The sequence below is a fragment of the Salmo trutta genome, chromosome 12 (assembly GCF_901001165.1).
Source record: "Salmo trutta chromosome 12, fSalTru1.1, whole genome shotgun sequence".
Lineage (NCBI taxonomy): Eukaryota > Metazoa > Chordata > Actinopteri > Salmoniformes > Salmonidae > Salmo > Salmo trutta.
Genome location: NC_042968.1, coordinates 19,440,718 through 19,455,548, shown reverse-complemented (window position 1 = coordinate 19,455,548; position 14,831 = coordinate 19,440,718). Strand labels below are relative to the sequence as shown.

General features: G+C 45.3%; 1 protein-coding gene and 1 pseudogene across 1 annotated transcript in view; both read right to left on the bottom strand.

Annotated features, from left to right (window-relative positions):
* Positions 1-14,831, bottom strand: part of LOC115203098 (disintegrin and metalloproteinase domain-containing protein 10) — an 81,698-nt gene that overhangs the window by 47,015 nt on the left and 19,852 nt on the right. The window contains exon 2 of the mRNA XM_029767467.1: positions 12,814-12,964. Within this exon, the coding sequence (XP_029623327.1) occupies positions 12,814-12,964 (151 nt within the window). The remainder of the gene's footprint in view (positions 1-12,813; positions 12,965-14,831) is intronic.
* LOC115202682 (sideroflexin-3 pseudogene) lies at positions 2,844-3,473 on the bottom strand (annotated as a pseudogene).

Genomic DNA, 14,831 nt, shown 5'->3' with positions numbered 1-14,831 from the left:
AATTGGCCCAGCATCGGCCCTCATTGTAAATAAGAATGTTCCTAACTGACTTGCCTAGTTAAATAAAAGGTTAAATTAAAAAAGTACAATATTTTGGTTTTGACTGGTTCTGGTTGCACTTTTATAACTATGTTTATAACAAGATCTCTGCTTGTTTGTGAGAAAGGAAATATGTTTAACAACTCGTTCTTAAATAGAGTTTTTGAAATCAAGTGGGGGTGGCTACAGGTATGAAAAGCTGCGGGTGTGGGCGGGATGAAGAAATCAGTCCCACCCAGACCTCTATACTGAGGGCCCCACCCTGTGATAAGAGTGGACTCCAAACTCACTTCACTGAACAGGCTAATCACTACACTGAAGGATTCCCATAGGGATAATAATAACACCTGCCTCTCAAACGTGGTATAAGTAAAGGCTGTATGAGCATACAGCGGGTTTGTTGCATTCCCTCCTCACCCTCCTGCTCTCCGAGCACGCTCTCAAATTCTGAAAGGGCAACCTAGCACCACATGAGCTGCATATGACCCAGTCACTTCCCAGAAGACTGAGTTGTTCTGTTCACTATAGGCTCCTTCCCAACAACCCTAGAGACATTCCATCCGTCAGATACGACTCTCACATGGGCCGCTGCCCTCCAGCCCACACAAAATGAGTCACTGATTGCGTCACTGAAGTGGCTGTCTATATATCTACAGAGAGGAACACACATTGCTGTATATCTTTTGATTCACTACAACCAATTTGTAATCTGCACTGTACTCAAACAGTTGACAAGGTACAGGATCATTTCCTTACAAATACAGAAGTGTTTGATTTCATTGGCCATGATGTACTTAGACCCCTGTCACCTTTCCATAATGCCCCTGCAATGCAGCCTGACTAATCCTCCATTACGTGTTCGTCACACCCCCTCCTTGAGTCTGCCCTGAGGCTTGAGGAGCACTGACATTAGGGGACACAGTCACTGACGCAACACACACCTTGTTATTCCTGTTACAGACGCTGACCAAACTGTCACCCTACTTCCCGCTGTGTGTGCCCGTCTGTCCTATACAATCTCCCTGGCTGGCAGTTCTCTTTTAAAGCTGAAGTGACAGGCCATCCACCCTGTCACAATGATTGGAGATCAGACAGGAACATGTGACAGCCCGGTGGGGTCAGCCTCAACATCTAGCCTGAGCCTCTCTGCTCATCTAATTATGTGATGATTAGGCTACATGTGGACTGAAATGCCTCAAAACTAGCTTCTCATTGTCTGCTATGACTGACTCAGTTAAAGCCAATGGAATCCCTTAGAATCTACCATATACATCTTCTCCCACCTGCCCCTGGTCTTCAGTCAGCCCTGTGGTGGGCCTTTCCAACCTGCCCTGTCTGCCACAGCAGACCAAGTAAAATATGTGAGGGGAGCCTGGATAGGAGAGGTAATTCTGCCTGAGCTTCTCAGGGACTCAGCACACTATTAATATCACCCGCAGCCCGTGATGTTACGTGAGAGTGTCTGTAGAGAGAGAGGCAGGGTGGGAAGGGCTGAGAGAGGGAGAGTGAGTGAGGAATGAGAGAGAATCCAGAGAGAGAGAGAGAATCCAGAGAGAGGGAGAGTGAGTGAGGAATGAGAGAGAGAGAATCCAGAGAGAGAATCCAGAGAGAGAGAGAATCCAGAGAGAGAGAGAATCCAGAGAGAGAGAGAGAGAATCCAGAGAGAGAGAGCGAGAATCCAGAGAGAGAGAGAGAGAGAGAGAGAGAGAATCCAGAGAGAGAGAGAGAGAATCCAGAGAGAGAATCCAGAGAGAGAGAGAGAATCCAGAGAGAGAATCCAGAGAGAGAGAGAGAGAATGAGAAAGAGAGAGAGAGAGAGAGAGAGAGAGAGAGAGAGAGAGAGAAAGAGGAAGGAGAGTTACCTATGTACCCACCCAGCAGCAGCAGCAGCCCTCCAGAGATAAGCTGAGGTTAGATTTACTGCTTGTTATTCTCCCTGGCACGCCCAGACACTTTCATCCAGAACGATTTACAGAAGCAATTAGGGTTACGTGCCTTGCTCAATGGCACATGTTTTCATCTATTCAGCCCGGGGATTTGAAACAGCGACCTTTCGGTTACTGGCCCAACGTTTTAAGACAAGGTCTTGATATGGTGCTGAAACATTAGGCCTAGATCCTGTCCTACATAAAACTTTCTGCTGGCATTTCATTGTCATCAATGCTACTAGGAATGTGCTTACTGAAATCAGTTAGGAGTGTCCATGCAGTGTCATTGCATCTAAAGGTTTTCTTGGTAACACAAAAGGATTACAAAAACACACAGGGTTACCCGGTGCACTAAGATGAGAGGGGTTGATAAGGTTATCTGGTGGGACAGTGTGTGTGTGTGTGTAAGTACGCTTCCAATGGCAGTGGAGAGAGGGAAACTGTGCTAGGAAACTGGGTAATGTTCATTAGGGCTCACTGTAGCAAAACGTTTTGCAATGAAAAACAAAACCCTGGGTCTCCCGAGTGGTGCAGTGGTCTAAGGCACTGCATTGCAGTGCTAGCTCTGCCACGAGAGATCCTGGTTTGAGTCCAGGCTCTGTCACAGCCAGCCGTGACCGGTAGACCGGCGCACTATTGGCCCAGCGTTGCCCGGGTTAGGGAAGGGTTTGGCTGGCAGGGATGTTCTTGTCCCATCGCGCACTAGCTACTCCTGTGGCGGGCCGGGCGCAATGCACGCTGACACAGTCGCCAGGTGTACAGCGTCTCCTCAGACACATTGGTGCGCCTGGCTTCCGGGTTGAGCAGGCACTGTGTCAAGAAGCAGTGCGGATTGGCTGGGTTGTGTTTTGGAGGATGCACGGCTCTCGACCTTAGCCTCTCGAGTCCGTACGGGAGTTGCAGCGAAGGGACAAGAGGGGTCCAGCCAGCAAAAGGGGCTGGTCTGTGGGGTGCGTGTTATTATGTGGTCCTAAAGCCTTTGTTGAAGAAGATGGTAGACGCGTACGGACTGCTCTGTCGTATCCTCTCCTGAAGATCTGGCTCCAGGCTGCTCACTGCCATATAACTCATCTGTGGGAACAGGGCACAGCACAGCGGAGTGGCAAAGACCAAGCACAGACCCACCAGTCCCACCTGTACTGAGGCGTTTAGGACTGGGAACCGCTTCATGAAGGGCTTTCTTCCCCAGGTGTTTTCATTACCAAAGGGGGCACAGCCATAGCTGGCACAGCCATGCCAATTGTGGACTCCACCACCTGGATGATGCCTGACTTGGCAGCGGTGACTGACTCTCCTAACCAGTTCTCATTGGTCACTGGGATGCCGTAGTTCAGCTCTCTGCCTCATGAAGGGGATGTTGATACAGTTGACAGCCGCTACAGCAAAGAAGGGAACGAACCGGCTCATGACAGCTGGAAGGCGTTTGGCTAGAGACTTGAGTCTCAGGGCTGTGACTACAGCTCCTGTGCTTGCACTGATGTACGCAGCAGCCAGCTGATTATTAATGGGCAATATAACAAATCAATATGGCCTCATCATTTGAGCCATTTCCTCCTCATAACTAGAGACAGTGCTTTTTGCCAGGCTTCGACCACGGGGTGGCCTGGTCACGGTCACGGTTCGTTCACAAGGATGAACACGGCAAGCTGGAGAAAATATCTTAAGTATTACTGTAGAGAGTGCTTCACAAGGACGCCTTACCTGAAGAGCAGTAAGAATTAAAACTACTATGATGATAGTTGTCAGTGCAATGTTGATGACTCAGTTCACACAAAGATAAAACCTGGTGCGAAATGTTATTTATTTTTTTAAACGTAAACATCTTTACATGGTGCAAGATAGTAGCATGAGCTCCACCACCACTTCGGTCTCCCTCCACACCATCGTTCCCATGACTCCCAGGTCTCATGGATCACTGGCCTTTAGACAAACTGCACTGATAAAGAGCAGATGCAATTACACTGTTCAGATTTATCTGTTTGAACTTGGTGTCATCGATGGAGCAGAGGCAGGGGCATGTCATCCTTCAACAGCGTCAGTGGGGTGGGATCAGACACCCATACACCCTAGGACTGGGTGATAAAACCAGGGATAAGTGCTGGGCCGCTGGGTACCAGAGACCCAAACCAACCCCACCACACGGCCAGCTTGCCTGCACTGAGCTGCTGCCAGCTGGGATAACCTCAGACTGCAACTCTACGAGAGGGAGGCTCTCAGACTGCTGCAACTCTAATCCAATGTAGCAGTGACAATCCTCCAGGATTTCAGGAGACTGTCAGAGGTCTCAAAGGGCCCATGGCTGTCTGCACCCTCCCAGGGATGGGTGGGAGAGGAGACACAGAGGGGAGGGAGAAAGAGAGACTGTGATAGTGTGTAGAGGGCGCTGTGTAGATACATTGAAGACAGCAGGGACAAAGTGAGCGAGAGAGAGAGAGAGACATTCATTTGACCCACATAATAATCTCTCCACCCCAGTGAAAGTGAGGATGAGTTGTGAAAGCTGGTCTTAACCCTCTTGATGAAACATACAGTGCAGTTTTCTGCACCATTATGTGAAGCCATTTCCCCTCAATGATCAGCAGCTAGTTTTACAGGAAGTCAAGAGGCACTACAAAGCCTGTCTTGTAGAAACATCAGTAACAACTGTCAACAACAGATGGATGTCATCTAAGTTCAGCAAATTTGTCTTTGATAAATATCATTATAGATGTTGTGGGTGGATTGCATGTAGCGCAACACCGGATAATGAAAGCGCTTATTTACAAAGGCTTGCCAAATTTGTGCTTTTTCAAAACGCAAAAGTATAGGCTTACAATTTTGTTGATTAAAGAATAAAAACATTAGCTTGTGATTTATCCTCTTAAAAATAATATTGCTTACATTTACAAGCAGCAGGGCTTTACATCAACTTTTTAAGCCACGTGTCCTTCAGACAAGTATGACTTTTTAAAAGTAAGACAAGTATGATTTTTTACTTGTCCGAAAGTTTAAGAGAAAAATTAAATATGGTCTGTAACACAATTTTTACATCATTGTATGACGCAAGGAACCAATTTACAAAAAAAATACATTATCACTACCATAGAGAATCAGACAAAAATATATAGGCTAGGCTACACTCTGCCCATTGTCTTCTTCTCAAATATATAACATTGCCCCTTTAAGGCTCTCCTGGAGGATAGTTGACCACCCTTAAGGCTTCTGCTTGCTTCAGTTTGGCTGGCAGCTAGGCGAACCAAACACGTGTGCTGCATACAACCTTAAAAAGACCTTCACTTGAAAAACTAGAAAAAAGCAGCAATAATACTGTTTGTCCAGCTTAAGGCGCCGTAGCCAGTATACACTTCCACAAAATAGTCAGACTTAATCGAAGATATATTTTTACAGAGGAGATCTTAGTTTTGCAATTTTACATCTAAGACGTATGGTGCAGTATTTCTCAAGTGACAAATGTGCATGAAAATGAGTTTGTCTATCGTTGAGTGACAAACACTTTTGAAGAATCCCTAGTGTTCACCAATCACAGACCAAGGGGCGTAGACTTCGACATGCCTCAAGATTTTTGTGTATGCATGAACAGGCAGAAAAAACCTTGCCGAAGGCCAAAACCAACACAAACATCATAATATATGCATGAACTGTTCCGAACAGGAAGCATGCGGACGCCTTCAGTAGCCTCTAAAACATTGCAACATTACAATTAAATAATTCCCTCATTCAATAAATCAGCCATCAAATGACTAAGGTAGGCTACTCCGAAGCAAGGTAACTAACTAAGGCATGTTTATTCATAACCTTGAAAGGCTAAAATATTCAGGTTTCAGGGGAGATCTACTGACAGCATGCGAGTTCGTCAATTAGACTAACTATAATATTTTTTATGTTATCAGAATTACATGGCCAATGATGAAGAGGGAAATTCCAGCTCTCCCATGGTGTCAGATTGTATGCAGCATTGGTTTATTAACACACCCTGTTCATCAATTGCTTGTCGGCCATTTGTGGGAGTGCCGGTGAAACTTATTTTTAGGCCATTGGACATGACATTAAAACATGCTAATAGCTAAATAGTTAACTAGCCAGGCTACACAATATGTTTTGAATTGGCTATCATTATTATAGGCTACCTGCTGCTACAATGTCTCTCTCGCGCTCCTCGGGCCCACAAGCATGTGATTCACATATTACTTTTCATAACCGTACAAACCATGTTTGTGACCAAAAATGAACTATGAGTTGGGCAAATAACACAAACTAGCAAGGAATATCAACAAAAGGAGGCTACACGGTTTGATTGTGGCCATCAACGCAATTCCACTCCGATGAGCTCTGCAGAAATTGTGAGAACAGTGCATCTGGAGGACACTGATCCCATTCTGCTGAGTACTTGTTTAATATTGTGATTTGTGGGTGATTGTTTTTACTTGTCAAGCGTTAAAATGTTGAGCCCTAAACAGACTAATTTTAAGTATTTGACTTTGTGTTAATGTGTTTATGTTTAAGAGCCACTTTGAGTCTTCCCATCAAATTGTTATCATACCAACACAGAACTTCACTGACACTGCCAAAAATGACTAAATGGTTCACAGGGGGTTTCAACCTAGAAACTAAACATCTAGAAAATAAATAAACAAAAACGACTGAAAACAGAATAACAGATCTTCCTTCCTGCTGCTGGTTCTCAGGAAAGGTTCTGAACAACTTCCTGATTATTCATGAAGTAAACAAGGCGCTGGGAGACGGTGTGGGCTGAGAGGAGCAGTACTGAGTACCACTAGCTGTGCACTGGAGGTCCACGTGAGAGAGAGAAATGCTTGTTCTTGATCAAGCCTGACCTCGCAGAGGGCTCATGGGAGCCATAGAGCATTGTGGGTAGCTGTGGCTGGGGCCGGCGCAGCGCTGCGTTCCATCTCTGCCACGCTCTGTCTAGGTTGCTCTGACATCATTAGTGCTCCATGAAACATTCATCCAAGGGCAGAGAAACTGGTTCTTGTGTACCACGGAACAGCCAAGGCTATGAAAAACAACGCACACACACTAACAGTACACACTGTACACACACAGCGGCGTCCATGACTTAACAAACAGGGCCGTGTTTCACAGTGGTAGAGGAGGTTTTTATAACCAATAGAGGTGCAGTTAGACTAAGGGTAGCAGCTGACTGTTAAATGATTCAGTGCCTGACTGAGCGTCTGACAGTCATACGGCTAGCCTCTCTCTGTATCCAGCACAGCCTCAGGCCCACAGTCAGTGGGACTGACTTTCACACTTCCTTAACTCCTGTCCAAACCCCCGAAAACAGACTGGGGAACTGGATAAAGGAAAGACTCCAACTAACCAGGCATGTGATAATACATTATCACAAAGACAGGTATAGGCCCGAAGACAAACACACACAAATGAGAACCCACACCTACAAAACACTACAGGCTATATCTGCAGCAGCAGAATCGTCCATCCTTCTGGCCAACACAGTCATGGCAGGCAGTTCACTGCAAGGCCAAACTCACCTTAGAGAGATTACAGTGGCAGGGTTCATGTTAGTTGACCTGTGGCATGCAGCTTCACTGTGGTTTAACATGTTAACCCCAGTCTGAGGTAGATAGATGAGCAGGATAATCACGCTGAACACACGCTTAATCGCACACAAATGAACACGCACCCTGGCTGTATGGTGGCCTGGAATAACTCATGTAGGGGGTTCCCCTCTGAACCAGACCACTGGTGTGATGACTGTTTGGGAGGTGTAGGCCTCTCTCTGAACCATGCTGTCCTGTCCCCTTACTAAAAGGAATGCTCTACTGTAGCGGTTGTTTGCTTCAGTTAGCTAGGAACCTTTATTTGATCCCATTTGTCCTAGTGAGGTGAAATACCTTGTAAGAGAAAAGCCCGGTGCCCACTAATTCCCTTAGTCTCTCCCCTGGCACTGAACCCTTGGTGTATTCTGTACTGTTCTGTACCCTGGCATGTGATCCTACACTGTACAAAGCCTCAGGATTGCACTATCGGGTACCTTGATCTAGCTGCTCATAGTGTTGGAATGGGAGGAGGGGAGTGGTAGTGATGTGAGTGTGGGCAAACAAAAGGGCTTTTCTGTGAAGAGCCTCCTAATCACCAGACACCACTGCCTTGGCTGTGACGGAGGCGGAGTAAGACCGCATGCTCAACACAATACAAAGGTCACACAGGGAGGAGGAAACAGTCAGCAGTTCAGTCTTCACTTACAGAAGTCAATATCAGCTGGGCAGTCTGATTCTTAACCCTTCTACTTGAGTCTGCACTCGTTCACACTGGATGTAAAAAGAAAGACTGGTGTAAGTCAATTTAAGAAACTCCCTCCAGCTCATTCTAGACAGAGAGAAAGTGCACACTAAAATATTGGGGGTGGGGTTCGGAGGCTGAATGCCGCCCTTGGTGTGCTAGCTCAGACGTTACCCTCATCACATGTTCTCAGTCATAAGGGTGGTGCTCAACGGCTGGAATGGAGATCTGAAAAGCCCTCAGAACTATCCAACCCAAACATTCAATCATTCCACTACCATTATTGGAATGTTGGTAATTCAGGGGAATGTTAGATGGACTGCCCAAACAGGGTGAATGAATAAAGACATGTACTGTTGTGCACCATCCTCTCAATCATTTTTCTTCACAACAGATACATCAGGTGGTTTAACAGGCCAGGTGAGTATCACACAACAATCCAGGGTGAACATCACACCAGAGAGCAAAGGGCTTGCAGAAAAGACATGGCTGAGGAAAACGTTCACATGAAGTTAACGTTAGCTGTGACTGCCACCCACACAAGCAGCTCCTGCTGTTTCCAAGGGGCTAATAATGTCATGCCGCAGAGTGTAAGCAGTACAGGAGGGGGTATTCTGATCATTCCCCCACACAAAACCTTCAGAAGACAGTGGTGAAGAAAGGAAAAAGGAGGAGCTTGTTGAAAACGACAGGGCTCCTGGGATAGATTATTTTTAGGTCTCACAACACCCTTCACCCACAGCAGGCCACGGCGAAGGAGAGAGAGAGAGAGAGAGAGAAAATGAGACAGAGAGGGGGAAACACCTTTTCTAATAGCTTGGACAGTGACGCAACCACGCACAATAAGAAAGAATGTGTGTGTTTCATTGTGCACGTATATGCATGCATGCATGCATGTACAGTTAAAGTCGGAAGTTTACATACATTTAGGTTGGAGTCATTAAAACTCATTTTTCAACCACTCCACAAATGTCTTGTTAACAAACTATAGTTTTGGCAAGTCGGTTAGGACATCTACTTAGTGCATGACACAAGTAATTTTTCCAACAATTGTTTACAGACAGATTATTTCACTGTATCACAATTCCAGTGGGTCAGAAGTTTACATACACTAAGTTGACTGTGCCTTTAAACAGCTTGGAAAATGCCAGAAAATGATGTCATGGCTTTAGAAGCTTCTGGTAGGCTAATTGACATAATTTGAGTCAATTGGAGGTGTACCTGTGGATGTATTTCAAGGCCTACCTTCAAACTCAGTGCCTCTTTGCTTGACATCATGGGAAAATCAAAAGAAATCAGCCAAGACCTCAGAAAGAAAATTGGAGACCTCCACAAGTCTAGTTCATCCTTGGGAGTAATTTCCAAACGCCTGAAGGTACAAACAATAGTACGCAAGTATAAACACCATGGGACCACGCAGCCGTCATACTGATCAGGAGGAAACGCGTTCTGTCTCCTAGAGATGAACGTACTTTGATGCAAAAAATTGCAAATCAATCCCAGAACAACAGCAAAGGTTCTTATGAAGATGCTGGAGGAAACGGGTACAAAAGTATCTATATCCACAGTAAAATGAGTCCTATATCGACAACCTGAAAGGTCGCTCAGCAAGGAAGAAGCCACTGCTCCAAAACCGCCATAAAAAAGCCAGACTACGGTTTGCAACTGCACATGGGGACAAAGACCGTACTTTTTGGAGAAATGTCCTCTGGTCTGATGAAACAAAAATATAAATGTTTGGCCATAATGACTATCGTTATGTTTGGATGAAAAAGGGACAGGCTTGCAAGCCGGAGAACACCATCCCAACCGTGAAGCACGAGGTTGGCAGCATCATGTTGTGTGAGTGCTTTGCTGCAGGAGGGACTGGTGCACTTCACAAAAATAGATGGCATCATGAGGAAGGAAAATTATGTGGATATATTGAAGCAACATCTCAAGACATCAGTCAGGAAGTTAAAGCTTGGTCGCAAATAGGTCTTCCAAATGGACAATGACCCCAAGCATACTTCCAAAGTTGTGGCAAAATAGCTTAAGGGCAACAAAGTCAATGTATTGGAGTGGCCATCACAAAGCCCTGACCTCAATCCTATAGAACATTTGTGGGCAGAACTGAAAAAGCGTGTGTGAGCAAGGAGGCCTAAAAACCTGACTCAGTTACACCAGCTCTGTCAAGAGGAATGTGTAAAAATTCACCCAACTTATTGTGGGAAGCTTGTGGAAGGCTACCCGAAACATTTGAGCCAAGTTAAACAATTTAAAGGCAATGCTACCAAATACTAATTGAGTGCATGTAAACTTCTGACCTACTGGGAATGTGATGAAAGAAATAAAAGCTGAAATAAATCATTCTCTCTACTATTATCCTGACATTTCATTCTTAAAATAAAGTGGTGATCCTAACTGACCTAAGTCAGGGAATTTTTACTTGGATTAAATGTCAGGAATTGTGAAAAAGATTTGTTTAAATGTATTTGGCTAAGGTGTATGTAAACTTCCGACTTCAACTGTATGTATGTATGTATGTATGTATGTATGTATGTATGTATGTATGTATGTATGTATGTATGTATGTACATAATGTACGTATTAACAAATTAATGTACGAATGAATGTACGTATGTACATACGAACAAGTGCGTGTGTCCCAGTTTGAAAGTGTTGGTTGGTTGATGAGCTCGTTCGAGGCACAGTGAAGGGTGGGAGGTGTACAAGACGTGTCGTCTCCAGAAAAGCTGCATTTTCCCCTTCATGTCCAGAGGCACTGAGTAATTATGAGCTCTGTTCTACACAGAGAGGAGGCAGTGTTTTGTGACTGCTTAACTGACATACTAGCTAGCCCATTCCACCCATCTGGTGTAGTTACTGGGAGACAATATGAACACCTGCAGGGCTATCTCCAGAACAAGCAGTGAATGAAACAGTCCTCTGAAACAGACAACCAGGAAGTGACCGCTGCAGCCTGTTCTCACCATCCCTGGGAGACCACAATACTGCTAGCTGGAAATACAGATAACACAGCGTAGAGTTACTGCTATCACCCAAAGTAAATGTTTCCAAAACATAAAATGGTGCCATTATGAAAATGAATGGGTCTACTTGAACAGAATAGGACTGATATGATTTAAGCCGGGGATGGGTTAAAACTGACATGAATATCATCATTTGACGGGAAAGTTACATGCACATGATGTTGTACAGACACAAAAACTTCCCAGTGACAAGAGTTCTCTGCCCAGTAGCTTTGGTATTAGAAGGTAGGTAACACTATAGCAGAGATAGGTCTAGCTGTATTGCAGCTCCCAAAGGAACCTCTGCACTGCCAGTCTGCACTGCCAGTCTGCACTGCCAGTCTGCACTGCCAGTCTGCACTGCCAGTCTGCACTGCCAGTCTGCACTGCTGCTGTTGTCTGTTACACAAGAGGACGATACCCTCTTCCCTCCACTGGGAGTGAATCCACACATCAAGGTCAGGACTCAGTACCGCTCCCGTGACAAAGAGGAAAGAGAGAGAGAGAGAGAAAAAAGAGCTGGCGGAATAAAACACAGTCCTGTACTGACGGTTTGTGAACTGTCAGAGGAAGACAGAGAGGATTTTGCCCTGTTGGGAAGGTGAGGGTCATCTTAGTTAAGAGACAGGTGGTAACATGGACTGCTAGTCCCCAAATCGGTAAGATTTTATCCACCATCTGAAATAGAAACAGTAGATTATGTGTGGGGGAGGGGAGCGAGCGAGCTCCTGGCCATCATTCCCCAAACAAAGCATTTTAGATTAACCAAAAACCAGGCAGCAGCACTTCTCTTAGATGTATGTACATCGTTTCTCTCTCTCATATTAACCTCTAGGTTTGTGTTTTGCTTGGTGATCATATCAGTCAAGGTCAGAGATAGCTGGAGACTACAATCGGCTGGATGTAATAACCCAATAACTATCAACTCATTCCACATACAGACAGGCAGAGTCAGCCTAGGACAGAATACTAAACGTTTGGTAGGAATAGGTGGGGGCCTGTGAGAAGAAGTAGCTTGCTGCAGGCTGATATAACAACACTTTAGTCCTGGTCACCAGTGAACACCCTCTGTCTTCCAGTAGGCTATCCCTGTATCACGCTGGTGCACAATGCCATGCCAGACTCTACCACATTGCTCTCTCAATGTCCCAGCCAGTGTGGGAAAGACAATGTTGGCTCACAAGATTGCTGCGCTCAGGATTGCTCCTGATCCCATGTTAAGATATTGCTGTAATCCAAAACCCCACAAAGACTTCATTGGGAGATTGCTCCCTTGAAAAAAATAAGCTTTTGCTCATGCAGGAAAACACGTCACAGGTCAGTTATTTACTACGAGCATCGACAGGTTTGTTGAGTTGGGCGTGACGCTCGACTTGCCTGGAAAGCAGAAGCCAGATCTGTTCGTATTCTATCCAACCTCTCTGACATTGTCATGTCAGTCAATAATTGGTAAATGAATGGCATGACAACAATAATCAGATGAGTTGGCTAAAGCACTACAGATTTGTCAGCCAGGCTAACGCTAGATCTCTTATGAACTTTAAATGTACAGTAGACTAAAGAGTGTGACGTACCTTCCATGTGCGTGGAAGTCAAGCTGCAGGACCTTGTCCTCGTGGGAGACGGCCCTCTTGGCTCTCTGGTGGTTGCTGTGCAGGGCCTCGGTGTCGTAAGACAGGCCCTCATAGTGGCGGATGTACTTGTTCAGAGGGTTTCCATACTGACCTGCAGGAACAGAGGTGAAAACAGACTTTTAATGGCCAATTAAAAAGTCTAAAGAACTCATTCCTCACTAGCAGGTAGGCATGGGGTGCAGTGACAAAACTTCAGAACAGCACTACTTCAAAACATAGCTAGTCTATTAGGAATTATTTTTAACCCGAGACCATGACACATAATCCCTCATTATGAAAGCTTTAGCCTTGACTAGATTCACAAGTATCTTATGAAGCAGGCTGTGTGTATTTCTGTCATTCTCACCATTGATTTAGACACTGTGTGTGTGTGTGTGTGTTTTCCATTTCATCCTGCCTTGGATAAAGATGTTACTTCCTCAAGCACTGTTTTTGGGACTAAGAATAGCTTCACTTTTGAAGGACATCTGCGCCCACAAGATACTACAATACTATAGAGGCCCAATGGTTATTTTCAGCTCAATATTTGCTTCATTCACTTTTCCCATTCCATCTAAAACTGCTGCAGCAATAGTAAAAACAATAAAGTGAAACAAAATCGGCTACAGCAAACACATTTTGAATGCCTTGAGGGCGTGTAAGAGATTTAGTGTTGAAATGCTGGGGGGAACCACCTTCCACAAGTTGAGTAGATGATAAGCACAAGACTGCAGTGTGCTGCCAAAGATATCCCCACTCCCCTTCCCATCATGGGGACCTTGAGTGATTCCCATCAAGAGCAGCTAGCTAGACACCCTTTACTCTGCCTCCTGCTGACTCAGTCCACTTTATTATCTGACACAAACACCATTGTCATAATTTACAGCTCCTAGCAGGGTTCCAGGCATCTCTACACTGATGTGATCCAATCCCCAGCCCAATCTCATCTTCCCTCCCCCTGCTCCCAGAAACACATTACAGAAGAGAAACTCAGCCAACACGGAAAAATTGCCATTTGTCAAACTTCAGAGAGATTTTTTGTTTCCCTTCCAATTTCATGGGATCTTTTTTTTTTTTTTTATCAATTTAATCACCAGAGCACTTTAAATTTGATGTACTGTAAAAAAAAGTATAAAACATTACATAACCTCATTCATGTTGGCTTTGCACGACACCAACTCCATCATCAAGTTTGCTGACGACACCACGGTTGTAGGCCTGATAAACAACAACGATGAGTCAGCCTATAGGGATGAGGTAACATGACAACAACCACTCCCTCCATGTCAGCAAAACAAAAGAGCTGATTGTTGACTTCAGGAAGCAGAGGAGGGAACATACCCGAATCCAAATCAACGGGACTGCAGTAGAGAGTCAGGATTTTTATGTTCCTTGGCTTCCACATCACTGAGGACTTGTCACAGACCAACACCACCACCATTCACGTCTAGAGGTCATAACAGAGTCTCTGCTTCCTAAGGGGCTGAAGAAATTTGGCATGCCGCCCTGGGTCATCTCCAAATACTAACGCTGTACCGTCGAGAGCATCCAAACCGGTTGCATCACGGCCTGGTACAGGAGTTGCTCCGTCCACAAGGCCCTCCAGCGGGTGGTGAAGACGGACCAGTACGTCACTGGGACTATGCTCCAGGACATCACATAAAAACAAACGTGCCTGAGTAAGACATGCAGCATCATTAAGGACCCCACACACCTCAGCCACGAGCTGATCTCTCCCTTACCATTGGGCAGACGGTATCGGAGCATGAGGTCTGATAGAAACTGTCCTTGAGACTGTTGGTAACTACAAGCCATCAGACTGCTCAACACTTGAACTGGACTGACCATCTGCCCCAATTCCCCGCACCTTAGCACACATCCACATTCATGCCACAAACATCACAATGGCTGCTGCCAGACTCTTATTATACTGCTCAGTTTATACACTGACCCCCTTCCCCATTACACGTGTAAATATT